The 13,739-nt window shown below is 53.2% G+C and overlaps 1 protein-coding gene across 3 annotated transcripts in view; it reads left to right on the top strand.

Moving 5' to 3' along the window:
• Positions 1-13,739, top strand: part of SLC22A1 (solute carrier family 22 member 1) — a 34,936-nt gene continuing 21,197 nt past the window's right edge. For 2 of the 3 annotated variants that reach the window (XM_012451208.2, XM_064360481.1), the window contains exons 1-6: positions 1-532; positions 6,933-7,036; positions 8,831-8,985; positions 10,541-10,709; positions 12,519-12,633; positions 12,837-12,943. In XM_012451208.2, the coding sequence (XP_012306631.2) occupies positions 122-532; positions 6,933-7,036; positions 8,831-8,985; positions 10,541-10,709; positions 12,519-12,633; positions 12,837-12,943 (1,061 nt within the window). In that variant the 5' untranslated portion in view covers positions 1-121. Of the gene's footprint in view, positions 533-590; positions 997-6,932; positions 7,037-8,830; positions 8,986-10,540; positions 10,710-12,518; positions 12,634-12,836; positions 12,944-13,739 lie in introns of those variants that run through there. The other variant, XM_064360482.1, reaches the window with a different exon arrangement.

The raw sequence follows: 13,739 nt of genomic DNA, 5'->3' as shown, positions 1-13,739 counted from the left end.
ACTCTTGGACAGCGAACTGATTTCAAACCACTCCTTTTCAAAGATCTATAAGGGAGACATTGCACCTGGGCACTGCAGCCCAGAGCAGGTCTGGCCACGGCCATGAGCGTGCTGAGTCATCATGCCCACCATAGACGACATTCTGGAGCAGGTTGGGGAGTTTGGCTGGTTCCAGAAGCAAGCCTTCCTCACCCTATGCCTGCTCTCATTTGCCTTCGCGCCCATCTGCGTGGGCATCGTCTTCCTGGGCTTCACCCCTGACTACCGCTGCCAGAGCCCCGGGGTGGCTGAGCTGAGCCAGCGCTGCGGCTGGAGCCCCGCAGAGGAGCTGAACTACACCGTGCCCGGCCTGGGGCCCGCGGGCGAGGCCTTCCTTCGCCAGTGCAGGCGCTATGAAGTGGACTGGAACCAGAGCGCCCTCAGCTGCATGGACCCCCTGGCTAGCCTGGCCACCAACAGGAGCCACCTGCCCCTGGGCCCCTGCCAGGACGGCTGGGTGTACGACACATCCGGCTCCTCCATCGTCACCGAGGTAAGAGAGCTTCCGTAACACGAGGTTCCTGGGACAGGGAGAAATGTAAAGTAAGTCCTACCAGGCTCAGTTCCACATCAGGAAAGAGGTGGGGCCGTGTTTTAGTGGGTATCTGGTTGTGTCCTGGGCATGGGGCATTCTTTTCTCTAGTTAATCCACCACGAACTCTGGGACTTTGATGGGGAAGCTGAGGCAGGAGAGACCAGCCAGCCCTGCGGGGAGCCAGGTTACTTGAACGGGAGTCGTCTGGGAGACCAGGAGCCTCTCTTACCGCCCCACGGGCTTCTCCCAGAACTACCAACTTTCTCTGGGCCCTGTTCCCCACCAATAGTACTGTGGCCCCTCCTTCCACTCACGAGCAATGACAAGTGACCTAAACGATGGTGCTGAAGTGGCCTGGGAACTGCCCTGGCTTGGGAGTCAGAAGATCCCAGCTGTGTCCCTTATTAGCTGAGCATCACTGGGTAAGTCACTGCCTCTCTGAGCCTCATTTCCTCATCAGTCAACCAGAGGTGATGACAGCTGCCTCACAGCGGGGTGAGGTTCAGCTGGGCTCTGTGAAAGCACTGAACAAATCCAAACTGAGTCACCTCGTGCAGTACGATGGGGCCCCTGGGACAGGGCGATGGCATCAAAGCGCCCTTGCTTATGATGGGAAAAAAATGTGGTGGCACTTTTTACTAAAAACCAGGTTATTTGAGCATTTTGCCTTGAGAATCTTTTAGTAAAAAGTGCCACCACATTTTTTTCCCTTCATGAGCCCTTTTGAAAGGGATGTATGGTAACAAGTGTGGACACTGGGTCAGTTGGAAAAGCCATGGGCCAAAGCCAGTCAGAGGTTCTGTTAGTAGGAGCAATGGCACGGTTTTGGCACGGGCACTGCTCCCCTGAAGTAAGAGGTAACCGGGTCCTCCTTGCTTCTGTCTGCCCCTACTACCCTCACCCAAGCTCTCAGGGATTCTTGGGTCTACCTTCTTCCTCTCTTTCCTTTTCTGAATGACTTGAGTGGTGACACATTTAGTGATGTTACTGGAGGAAATTAGATCCCTGCCCTCTGGGCCTGAGAATTGCTCTCCCTGCTTGCCTGGGGCAAAAATGTGCCCAAGTGATGCACTTTATGATGCTAAAGAGACACCCACCTGGTCTCCAACGCATCCTCCAACAATGGATGACAAGTTAGGCAGCCCGCCTTCCAGGGATCGCCAACCATCCGACATGCCCACTGGGAATCTAGAAGTAGACCAGGATGGGGATGCATTTGTTCTCTGGGGCTGAGACAGACTGCTTTGAGGAGATCAGATGCAGTCATCCTCCCATCACACATCCATCCAGCATGCCTGCACGCTCACTCTGTTCTGGTGCTGGGTGTGATGCCACGAGGGAGACACAGAAGAATATTGTGAGGTGCTTCAAAGAGTCTGCAGTCTTGCGGGGACTGAGAGGGGAGGAGGGAGGGTGGCAAGAATGAGACCAGCGTCCATTTAATGACAGCCCAAGGCCACCTGTGGTGAGTGCCATGAGCAGTGCGGAAAGGGGCTAGTGGGCTCTAAGGAGGCCGAGATCTCAGCTGCTGAGCTCTGAGCTGATCATGGATGTCTTCCAGGAGGAGGTGGCTTTGAGCTGAGTCTCCGGTGGTATTTTGACCAGCAAGGAGAGGGGACAGGTGGGAGGGGAAGTAGATCCCAGACTAAGGGGAGAACTTGAGCCCAGTCTCAGGGCCCAGGGAGTGTTTGGTGAGTTCAGGGTGCAAGGAACCCTGATATGAGGGTCATGTCTGGGAGTTGTGGGGAGAACACTGGTGTCTAACCTTGGGACCAGAACATGGAGTGCTTGATGTGGGGTTGCTAGATACAATACAAGAGGCCCAGTGAAATTCGAACATTTGAACTTCAGATAATCCAGTTGGATACTTACCTCCCAGATACAGCATGATATTTGATTCCGATAACTGAGACTGGGAATGCAAATACTGCATGAACATACTTATTCTAAAAGGAGCAACTGTTTATCTGAAGTTCAGATTTATCTGGGCATTCTGTATGTTTATCTGCAAATTCTGGCAACCCTACCTTAGTGCCCAGTGAAAGATTTTGGGTCTTATTTGGGCAAGCAAGCAGGGCGATCCTAGCTGGACCTCGTGAAGGGATGGGAAGGGGTGATGGTGGGATTGGAGGCTTCAGGAGAGGTAGAGAGATGCATGAGGGGGCCAAGAAAGAGCCCAGGTGAGAAGCGCTGGCCAACACGGTTCTTGTGGGAGTGAAGGGAAGAAATGATGTAAGAGATGCCAGTGTTGCCAGGGCTGGGGAGAAAAAGACCAGCTTGGTGGAGGGCTCTGGCTTGAGGGGCATGGGCAAATGGAGCTTCTGAACACCAATCTGGGAGCCCCTGAGAGGCAGCTGTGTGGGCAGGTGGAGGGGCCTGGTAAGAGGGGACCTTGGGGGACAGCAGGAGTGGGGAGGCTGGGACAGATGAGAGCGGCCCGAGAGGGCTTTAGAACAGCTTGCCTGTCCATGACAGCTGTGGAAGGGGCTTCCAATAACCCAAGATAGAGAGCCCCGGGGAGGACTGTGGGAATCCTGGAACTCTGATTGGCAGAGACAGTGATGAGGATATGGTTTTAGGAGAAAGTGTTCATTTGGGGCCATGCTGAGGTGGAAGGGTGGTGGCGTTCGTGTGAAGATTTTCTGAGGTGACTGGAAGCCTGGGGGTAGGTGGGAGGGTGACGGAAACTGGCTCCTGCGAAGGAACTGTCTTCCACTTTAACCCAGCTGCCTTGGCCCCAGCTCCTCCTCCAAAACTAAAATTATTGTTGGGGAATCAACCTTGGTCATTCACTTCTGCAGAACTAATTTTTAACCTAGCATTGCCTTGGACTTTGGAACTTGTTTTAGGAGGGAAGATGAGCTCATTTGTTTAAACACCAAGTTTAACTCCCACCCCAAGACCAGCACTAAGGCCATGAGATCCACTGGGGGAAAAATGTGGGTATTTTCCTGACTTTTGACTCTCCCAGCAAGAGGATCTCCTCTGCCAGTCCTGGCTTCAGTCAGCCCCGACACCAGGCCAGGTGTCTTCCATCAGCCATGAATGCTGAGCAAGGGAAAGGGGTCTCAGGCCACGGGAGACGGAGGTAGTTGTATCAGTGTTTCCCAAACTTGCCTGATCCTCAGGATCACCTGGATTCCTATTCGTGACTCACTGAGGCAGAAATCTGCAGGGAATCTGTGGTTTCACCAGGACCCTGAGTGGTTCTTGTGATGAAGCAAATAGGTTGCTTTATAACTGTCCTGAAAAGAGCTGCTCTAGCCCTGGTGAAATCCCAGCAGAAGACTCCCACCTTCCCCCTCATCCCTACCTTTGTGCAGCCCCAGCTTCTCCCAGGGCCTGGCCTATCTTCTCAAGGTACACAAATGTGTCAGGGGACTCGTGGTTGGGCTGGTGTTTGGGAGCAGAGGAAGCATGGCAGGTTTACAAGCTTTGCAGATGACTCTAGAAACTGATCCTCAGGGTAGCCTGGGGGCAGAGTCAGTTCTCCGTGGACGAGGCGTTAGAAGGTGGGATGCGCTCCGGCTCCAGGAGCTCCTGGCTCCATACACAGTCCTGGGGTGAGATGGCAACCAGGTGTTTCAGGAAGGCGGTAGGCACATCTTACAGAGATGCCGACTTGCAAAGATTATAATGAAAACCAGGCAAACAATGGCTGAGAGGAGAATAAGCTGAGGCCCTGGGCAATAATTACATGCCTTTCCCTGACCCCTGCAGCTTGAGTGAAACCCTGTACAGCAGACCATGGGTGGAGGCTGCAAAGAGAGAGTTGGGCAGCTGGAGACAGACCCTGGGACAACCAGATAAGCCCAGGGAGGATGTGTCCTGTGTATTCTATGGCAGAACACAGGGCAGGCAGGAAAAGAACCACAGGCTGTAAAGAGTTACACATTGGGTGGGAAACCTGGGAGGCGCTCCATGGAGAAGGTGTGTTTTAAGCTGAATTTTAGAGGAAATCAACATTGGGATTGGCAGAGGACATGAGAGTGACACTGAGCAGTAGCTTGTCGCACGCCCCAGAGCTGTACCACCCACGGGAGCAGACGCTGGGGTCTGGGCAGAAGACAGTTACTAGGAGAGGCTTGTATTTGTTTCTGAAATTCAAGTGGTAACACAGAGTTTAATCTTTATTTCAGGAAAAAAATGTGCTCATGTCAAGGAACTAGTCAGTCCATCAGACAGAATCCAGGCTGGCTGAGTTCAGAGTCCTTGAGGCCTTGAACATTGTTTTGTTTTTGAGACAGGATCTCACACTGTCATACAAGCTGGAGTGCAGTAGCTTGAACACAGCTCCCTGGAGCCTCAACCTCCCGGGCTCAATCGATCTTCCCACCTCAGCCTCCCAAGTAGCTGGGACTATAGGCACATGATACCATGTCTGGCTAATTTTTAAATATTTTGTAGAGACAAGGTCTCACTCTGTTGTCTCAGCCTGGGCTCAGGTGATCTTCCTGCCTCAGACTCCCAAAGTGCTGGGATTAAGGTGTAAGCCACTGCACCAAGCCAGCTCTGAATGTTCAACCCAGGATGGGGCATAGCATGGCTCAAACTAGCAAGTTTAGAGATTTGAGGGTTGGAAGCGGGGTAATAAAACCAGTTTCTAAAATAAAAGGGCTTATTATTTATTAAAGCATTTTGCACGTGATTTCTCCCCTCCAATGCACGCAGCAGCCCTATGGGTGTGATGGAACTGGTACAACACGTTTCAGGCTGAGAAACTGAGGCCCAGAGTTGTGAAGTGACTTGCTGCCATCACACTCGATGGTGTTCTGGTTAGGGGAGCTATGGACCTGATGCAGATAGAGCGGTGCAGACGGATGGGGGCGGGAAGCAAGGATGTGTCCACCACCCCGGAGGGGCTGCACCAGAAACTGAAGGGGTCGAGAGGCCCCCAACACCTTCTGTTCTCCCTGGAGTCCACTCTTTCTGCCTGTCTCAGTCTAAAGAGGAAGGGGCCATTCTTCTGCCCTCTGGCCTCTCCCATGCCTGGGCATGTGCGAATGTCACCATGCTCTGTGCTGAGGGAGGTGGGACTCTTGGATCTCCCTCTGCTTCTGGTTTTCTTCCTCAAGGCCTCTAAATGCAGGGAGCATCTGCCTTCTCCAAAAACTCAAACAAAACAAGCCCTTCCCAGCAGCCCGTGCCTGTCTTTTCCTCTGTCCCCTCCACCTTGATATCTCCCCTCTCCTGGCTTTTGGTGTAGGGGAGCCTCTGATGTCCTCCTAAATGCTGGTCGCACCCACACATGACCCTAAAGCACAGTCTATCCCCAGGCACCCCCACTGTCTTTGCTTCCCTCCTCTGGGGTTGCCACTCACATCTCCAACAGCAGCAACAGAACGTTCAGAATTGTTGGTGGCATTTATATAACTAAATATATAATCACTAATATGTAATTAATGAGGGATCTTTGGCCAATTCTGGAAAACATGTTGTATTTCTCTTGGTACATTTCTGTTTTGGGAAAATTACTTCCTTGGCTATATTTCTTTTAGAAATCTTACCTAGCAGCCATGTCTCTTCTGAGAAGACATTTTGCTTCCTTTTCCAAAGACATTTTGTCCTTCGATAACCAACTACCAATAGCCAGGCTCTTGACAACAGCCTCTTTAATTCCTGTGTGATGAGAGTGGCACATGCTATTAGGAATACAGTCAATCCTAGAACAACGCAGGGGCAGGGACACCAAACCCCTCCAGACAATTGGAAATTCACGTGTAAGTTGTGACTCCCCCGAAACTTAACAACTAACAGCTTACTATTGACTGGAAGGAAGCTCTGCCAATCACACAAATAGCCAATGAACACATATTTTGTATGTCACATGTATTATATACTGTATTCTTGCAATAAAGTAAGCTAGAGAAAAGAAATGTTAAGAAAATCCTAAGGAAGAGAAAATATATTTGCTATTCATGAAGTGGAAGAGACTCTTCATCAAGGTTTTTACCCTCATCGTCTTCACGTTGAGTTGGCTTGAGGAGGAGGAGGAAAAGGGGGCTTGGTCTTGCTGCCCTGGAGGCAGAGGCAGAAAAGGTGGAAGAGGTAGAAGGAGGCACAGGCACACTCAGTGTAACTTTTATTGAAAAAAGAATCTATTTATAAGCGGACCCGTGCAGTTCAAACCCATGTTGTTCAAGGGTGAACTGCATTTGATATTTGCTGAGCGATTCATCAGAAACCTTCTATTGTGTCTTATGAAAATGTAGTAGGAGAAAGCTCTGTGAAACAGCCTGGGGATACTGAGTTTCATGAAATGCATTTGCTTTGCTGAAGAGAGGATGGAAGGGGGTAGACCTGACTGACACATGGTTCTGTGCTTTCGGTCCTTCTCCTGCTGTGGTGTGACCGGCAGTTCAACCTGGTGTGTGGTGACGACTGGAAGCTGGACCTCTTTCAGTCCTGTTTGAACGCAGGCTTCTTCTTCGGCTCTCTGGGCTTTGGTTACATTGCGGACAGGTATGTAAAGGCCAGTCCAGGTAAGCCTCCCCCAGTGCCATGAGAACAGGTTCTAAGGGACAGTGGTGGGGAGCATGAGCAGTTGGAATTGACCGCAGAAGCTGCTGGAGACGAGACACAGCGGTCCCTGCTTTGGACTACTGTGGGGCTGCCAGGGGAATGGTGGAGAGATCTGAGGTGTGTTTCAGAGTCAGAGCTGCATGCAGATTGTACAGTCGGGGGGCTGAGAGAAAGAGGGGACAGAGCCCAGGTTGATGCTTCCAGCAAGTGCATGGTCATGAGGCCATTTTGAGATGGGAGGTAGAGGATTCAGAATGGATTTTGTTGCAGCTGTTTATAGGGGAGGGGGCATGGAGGAAGCTAGAGCTCTATCTCAGAGGTGTTAGGTTTGGGGATGTGTTACACGGGCTGAGACATCTACGAAGAGATGCCAAGGAGCCACTTGGGTATGTGAGTGAGCTCTGGAAAAGGGTCTGGGCTGGAGTTCCATATCGGGGGTTTGTCACCAGTACTTGGTATTTAAGACTATACAGCATATCAGGATGCACTGGACGAGAGTGTCAAGCGAGAACTGCAACATGGGAAGGTAGGCAGGGAAAGCGCCCTGGCAAAGGAGACTTTGGAGAAATGGCAGCGAGATCGCAGGACAGCCATTCTCCAGGGCGCTGCGGAAATGCACGAGGAGCTCCCGAGGAGGAGTGGTCAGAATCTGCTGTGGGGGCCTGGGCACCCAGGACAGGTTGGTTGGAGAAAACCGGAAGGCTGGAGGGTGGAGTTGTGTGGACAGCTCTTTAAAACAGCTGGGAGGAGGGTCCTGATGAGAATGAGGATGGTGATGGGGGCGGGAATCAGGGATGCAGGAGGAAGAGACAGGCCAGGGGACCCAGGCCTGGGTGGGGGTCTGGGGCTCCGCTTAAAGGAGGAGACAGGGAGAGGGGACAGAGAGCCAGGTGCTGCCCCAGGACACAAGGAGAGGAGACAGCCAGGTGCTGCCCCAGGAGACAGGGAGAGGGGAAGAAGCCACGTGCCGCCGCTGGGTCTGAGCATTCCTGGTGAGAAGACGTGGCTTCTGGCAGAAGTTCCTATGTTTTCATAAAGGGCGAGGGTTTACTGCCTGGTGTAGGGCCGTGCTGATGAGGTGTGGAGGTCTGAGGCCAGGGGACACAAAGTGGACAAGTGAAGTGGCCTGGTGGGGGTGGCAGAGGGGACTGGGTGGGCAGGCAGGTGAGGAGTGTGGGCGGGCGGGCACACCCCGTGGCCTGGCCTTGGCTTCTTTCCTTGACTCTTGGTTGAAAAGATCAGGTGGGAACAGTGCAATCCTAGCAAGTAATTTGCCCATTTCATTCCCAAACAAAGGAGAAGAGAAACAGCCCTGTATGGCTACACTATCAGAGCTGAATGTGGCACAGGAAAGCTTCCATGATGGTTGATAAGACTGTGGGAGGAAGGAAGCCCGGTTTTGGCACAGCCTGACCAGTGGTGATAATGATGCCATCTGCTAAATATGAAGTTAAGGCGAGGGGACAGGTGTGAGAACTGGAGAGGGGCTGTGGGCACTGCCAGGCTGAGCTGTGATGCTGCTGAGAGCACTCAGACTCCTCTTCAGACCCGGCAAGGGCTGCGGGGCTCATTGGGACAGATGGGCTGGCCAGTGCGCTGGGCACTGCTATCCTGATAGATCCTGGAGACAGTGGTGCGGTGGCCCCCGACTGCGACCCTTGGCATCCCACCGTGCATGTCTGACCCCAGATTTCAACCTCACTGCCTACCCTCCGTGTCTCCTTGTCTCTGAAGGTTTGGCCGTAAGCTGTGCCTCCTGGCCACCGTGCTAGTCAACGCCGTGTCGGGTGTGCTCATGGCCTTCACGCCCAACTACATGTCCATGCTGCTCTTCCGCCTGCTGCAGGGCCTGGTCAGCAAGGGCGCCTGGATGTCCGGCTACACCCTGAGTAATTATGCATGGGGCTGAGGCAGGTCCGGGGTAGAGTGGGGCTAGCCTGACGTGGGTGGGGGCTTGTTTGTGGAGTCAGGGAGCTTGGGGAGCACCAGTTCCTTGTTATGTGACTAGGGCAGGACATGGGGTAGAATGGCCTCGTCTCCTCTCTTTTTGTGTCTGAAATACTTAAATGATCACTTAGATCAGTGATCTACTAATCAACTAATCTCTAGGGGGAACAAAAGACCCCATGCTGATGTGCTCACAGCAGTCAGGAGGGAGTGCAGAAGAGGAGACAAGTGAGAGAATATTCTAGCATTTCACATAATAGCCAACAACTCCTTAAAAGAAATACAGCAAACTCGACAGGCTTGAATGGCACTCAAGACTTGGGAGAGAAAACAGGAGCCAATAACAGAAGAGCCAGCCATCAGGGTGTTGAAAAGTTGAAGTGTAAACCAACACGAGGAGGTCTACATGTCAGCCTTTTTTCCTGTCAAATACTCTACGAAGGTTAAGAATACAAAACAAAAAACCCCTTTCCCAGAGGGAGGTGGCCTGAGTCATCTGTACTCCCCAGTCATCTGCACAGGGCACGGCACACAGCAGTGAGGCTTAGCCACACGTTTGCTCTTTAGTGGAGGAGAAAGAGCAATAGCCATGTCTTGTCGTCTTTGTAAACAAGGTACTATCACTTGGCATTCGGGAAACTCATTCACAAGGGCCAAGAGGATCCACGGTCCCGCCTTGAGAAGCCATGAACAGGCTGGTGAGCTGAGCTGGCTCAGCCCCATGAGTGTGGAGCCTGTGACAGGCTCTGCTGCTCGGCACCGTTCCACACACGGTTACGGGGGCTGGCCCAGGGCCACGTTCACGCTCCAGCACCACCCGCAGTCCCTCCTCCCACGACTCCCCTGATTTCCTTTTCCGTGTTCATTTGTGTTCCCCATAACACGTATCACGCTCTAACATAGGATTGCATTCACTTATCTGTGACGTGGATAGTCTGCCATCCCTCATGGGAATGAGGCCTCCAAGGGCAGGACTCTACCTCCTGTGCTCATGACGTACCCCAGACACCCTGAACAGTGCCAGGTCCCCAGTAGGCACTCAACGATATTTGCTAAATGAATGAACACCCCTGGGGTCCTGACAAATATTCCAGCTGAGTCTGGAGCTGGAGCAAGGCGTTGAGGAGGAGAGACCTGTCGGCTGAGTGCTGACGCAGGCAGAGGGGAATGCAGATGGTGAAGGAGCAGGTGCAGAAGGGGATGGTCAGGGAAAAGCCAGAGAGCGAAGCAGCCTGGTGGATCTCCCGGGCCTTCTTTTCATGGCTCCGTGGCCCCAGGGAGAAGGGGAGGCGTGAGCGCGGCTGTGGTTTGGGGGAAAGAGAAATGGGAGACACACAAGACAGAAGCCTGGGAACAGGTGGGGCTGGGCCAGGCCGGGTGGGGGCTCCCGGTGGGGAGACTAGCCGGAGGGGCCTGGAGCTTCTGAACGCACCGCATCGGGCTTCTGTGCTCCGCTCCTGCGAGGAACCCGCATAACGACCACGCCTCCTGTTTCAGTCACAGAGTTTGTCGGCTCGGGCTCCAGAAGAACGGTGGCGATCATGTACCAGATGGCTTTCACGATGGGGCTGGTGGTGCTGACCGGGCTGGCCTACGCCCTGCCTCACTGGCGCTGGCTGCAGCTGGCCGTCTCCCTGCCCACCTTCTTCTTCCTGCTCTACTACTGGTGAGGCCCTTCCTCCCGCCTACCGGGAAGGGGCACCGGCCACCCCTCTGGCCGCACTTTCTGTCCCCTCGTGGGACCGGGCTCATGGAGTGGGGGTCGCCTACAGGCCGTCCTACAAAGGCCGTGGTGTCCACACACATGACGCACGGGGCTGCACAGAGCGCGGGGTTTACCACACGCATGATGTGTAGGGATGAGCGGAGCCCGGGGTTTCCCACACACCTGCCGTACTGGGCTGCACAGAGCCCGGGGTTTCCCACACACATACCGCATGGGGCTGCACGGAGCCGGAGCTTCCCGCCACTTGTACTGTTCAGGGTGTTCCGCTGTTACCGGGTGACCCTGGTTATGCGTGGAGCCACCCTCAGACACAGCCTCTTTAGATTGGCTCCCGCAGATAAAGGTGAGCCATGCCAAGAGTCGGACAGAAATCCACGGAAATGCAGGGCCTCAGAATGTGCATCTTCCGGAAACACAAGGCCGAGCCTGGCTCCCGGGTGAAGGAGGGTTTTCCGTGGGTTGCTCGGTGGCCTTGGGAAATCTGTATCAGCGTCTGGTCGTGGGAAAACCTCCATACGTGGCAATGCTACTGCAACGGCCACCACTCCCGACGGTCCCCTAGAGCTCCCAAGGTGCGTCATGGTCAGATGTTCTGCCGTCTTCTTGACCCTCTCGCTCCTCCCCTCTACTCTTCCGTGCTGCCGTCATCTCTCCTCTTCTCCCACGTCTTCATTTTTATATACTATTGGTATTATTAATAAGGCTCGGAAATCCCTCTCGTCTAGCCATAGAGCAGATATCTCATCTTAATTGAATGAATGAAAGAACGAAGGAACAGCAGGCCTGCTCAATGCAACGTTCTCTGGGGAATGTGCACACCGAGCCATTAGGAAACAGACCAGTCCAAACGAGGTGTTAATCATATCAGCTGTGAGTGCTTTGCAGGGTCTGAAGGGCAAAGAACTCCACAGGTCAGTTTTTCTTGTGGTGGAGGGAAGAGGGGGTAGCAGAAAGGGCCACAGAGAGGAATTTCTCATCCCTCCACCTTTTGTCTTAGTTGTGCTGAGAGCAGATGTCATCTGTGGGTGACACTAGAGTTAACTCAGTCTCTCTAAATGCAAGCTGGCCTCTAAGAGTTGTGCACGCACGACTGGGGAGTTCTGAGGAGCCTGCCCTCCCCCAGCGTCGTCAGTGTGAAGCAGGGGTCTATCCGGCAGAAAGGCGGCGTCTGCATGGTCAGGCAGGGTGAGGCAATCGATGCCTGTGAGTTTTCAGAAGATCCCTCCGCCAGAGAGCCCCAGTCTTTGAGTTGGACCCTCCTCATCCCATTTGAAATAGACAGCATGGTGTTGATCTGATTTTAAGGGATGGTAAATACATTTTATTTTGTTCGGGAAGTACTTTGAAAAATGTTCAACAGCCCTTGTATTGCCTGGAGACATCCTATTGTCATTGGGTGATGTACATGGAGCGTCTCCTCTGTGAGTGTTTTTTTCCCTGGGGAACAAAGGCTGCCAGTGTCCAGGAGATATGAGACCCCTGCTTCCCAGAGGGAAGGCTCCGTAGGAAGTGATGGCTCCCTTTTGGTCTATAAATCTTAGGTGACACTAGGAGCACAAGTGACCCACAGAGCTCCTGCCTGGGCCACATGGACAGCGCACAGTGACCCTAGGTCCTCGATTTCTTGAGGGATTACAGTCCCAACGTGGGGAGGGCAGGCTGCACCGAGCACCAGCATCTCCCTGCTCAGGGCTGGATGTCATGTGAATTCCGGGCAAATTGCCGGGTAGTGATGCGTGGTGTCCGCAGGTGTGTGCCGGAGTCCCCCCGGTGGCTGTTATCACAAAGGAGAAACACTCAAGCAATAAAGATAATGGACCACATCGCTCAAAAGAATGGGAAGCTGCCTCCTGCCGATTTAAAGGTGAAGTCTAGGAAGGGGTGTCTCACGGAATCTGGGGCTGAGCTCTGATGCAGAAGATTCGTCTGGGGCTGCAGGGGAAGCGGCGGAACCTCTCCCTGTCGTGGGTGTGAAGCACAGCAGTGGCAAGGCTGACCTTGCTGGGGCTCCCGGGTGGCTCTGCTCGCAGCAGCATGGGTGTGGCTGATGCTCTCCCTTTCTCCTAGATGCTCTCCCTGGAACAAGATGCCACCGAAAAGCTGAGCCCTTCATTCGCAGACCTGTTCCGCTCGCCGCGCCTGAGGAAGCGCACCTTCATCCTGATGTACCTGTGGTAAGGGGCGTTCCTGTTTGTTTTCCGAGGTGGAATCAGCACCCTCCCCCAAACACTGGGCTACAGATTAGAGACAGTGGAATACTCAGGTCGGAAAAGAGAAAGGAAAAAGGAATTTTATTATAGTTGTGAGTGGTCAAAGAGCTCATTTTACTTCTCCCTTGGAGATTGTATAATACGAAAAAGGCTTCATTTTAGTAAGGAGAATTTGTTACCCATGAGAGGGCACCAGTGGGATGAGTGAAATATGAGAAAGGGTTTCTGGGGCTGCCTCCATTCCATGTGGCCTCATCTTCTGGGAATAGCCAAGTCCTGACCCAGCGTCAGAAGGTGGATGAGAGCTCCTGGAGCTTTCGAGGAGGAAAGTTCCATTCCTCATATCTAAACACCCTACAGACCCTGCCTGAGTGTCTCTGTGCATTTGTTACCTGTTGACTAGAAAACTCACACCCACGTGGACCCACTCACACATGTCTCGCACAGTCCCAGGGTTTGCATGCTCCCCCAGCTGCTGTCACGAGCAGGAATCCCCTGCCCTCCTCCCTGAGAGGATGCTGGCTCACCTCCTCCACACAGGGCTTTCCCCTCAGCAGACAGTGAGGGCCCCACAACCGCGCTCTGGGCCTCGGCCCTCCGGCCGGAGCAGCTTGGCTAACCAGGTGCACTTGTTTGCACTTCGATGTGAGGTTTTATTGCAGTAATAAGTCAGTGCCTGGCATACTGCAGACCCTCAATCAATATTTGCTGAAAGTTGAATGAGTAACCACTCTGCCCCAGAATCTGTCCAGGTTCACGA

This window comes from Aotus nancymaae, unplaced genomic scaffold, assembly GCF_030222135.1.
Source record: "Aotus nancymaae isolate 86718 unplaced genomic scaffold, 86718_ANA_hifiasm-v0.15.2.pri h1tg000040l, whole genome shotgun sequence".
NCBI lineage: Eukaryota > Metazoa > Chordata > Mammalia > Primates > Aotidae > Aotus > Aotus nancymaae.
The sequence above is the reverse complement of the archived record's forward strand: the minus strand, read 5'-3'. Positions and strand labels throughout refer to the sequence as shown.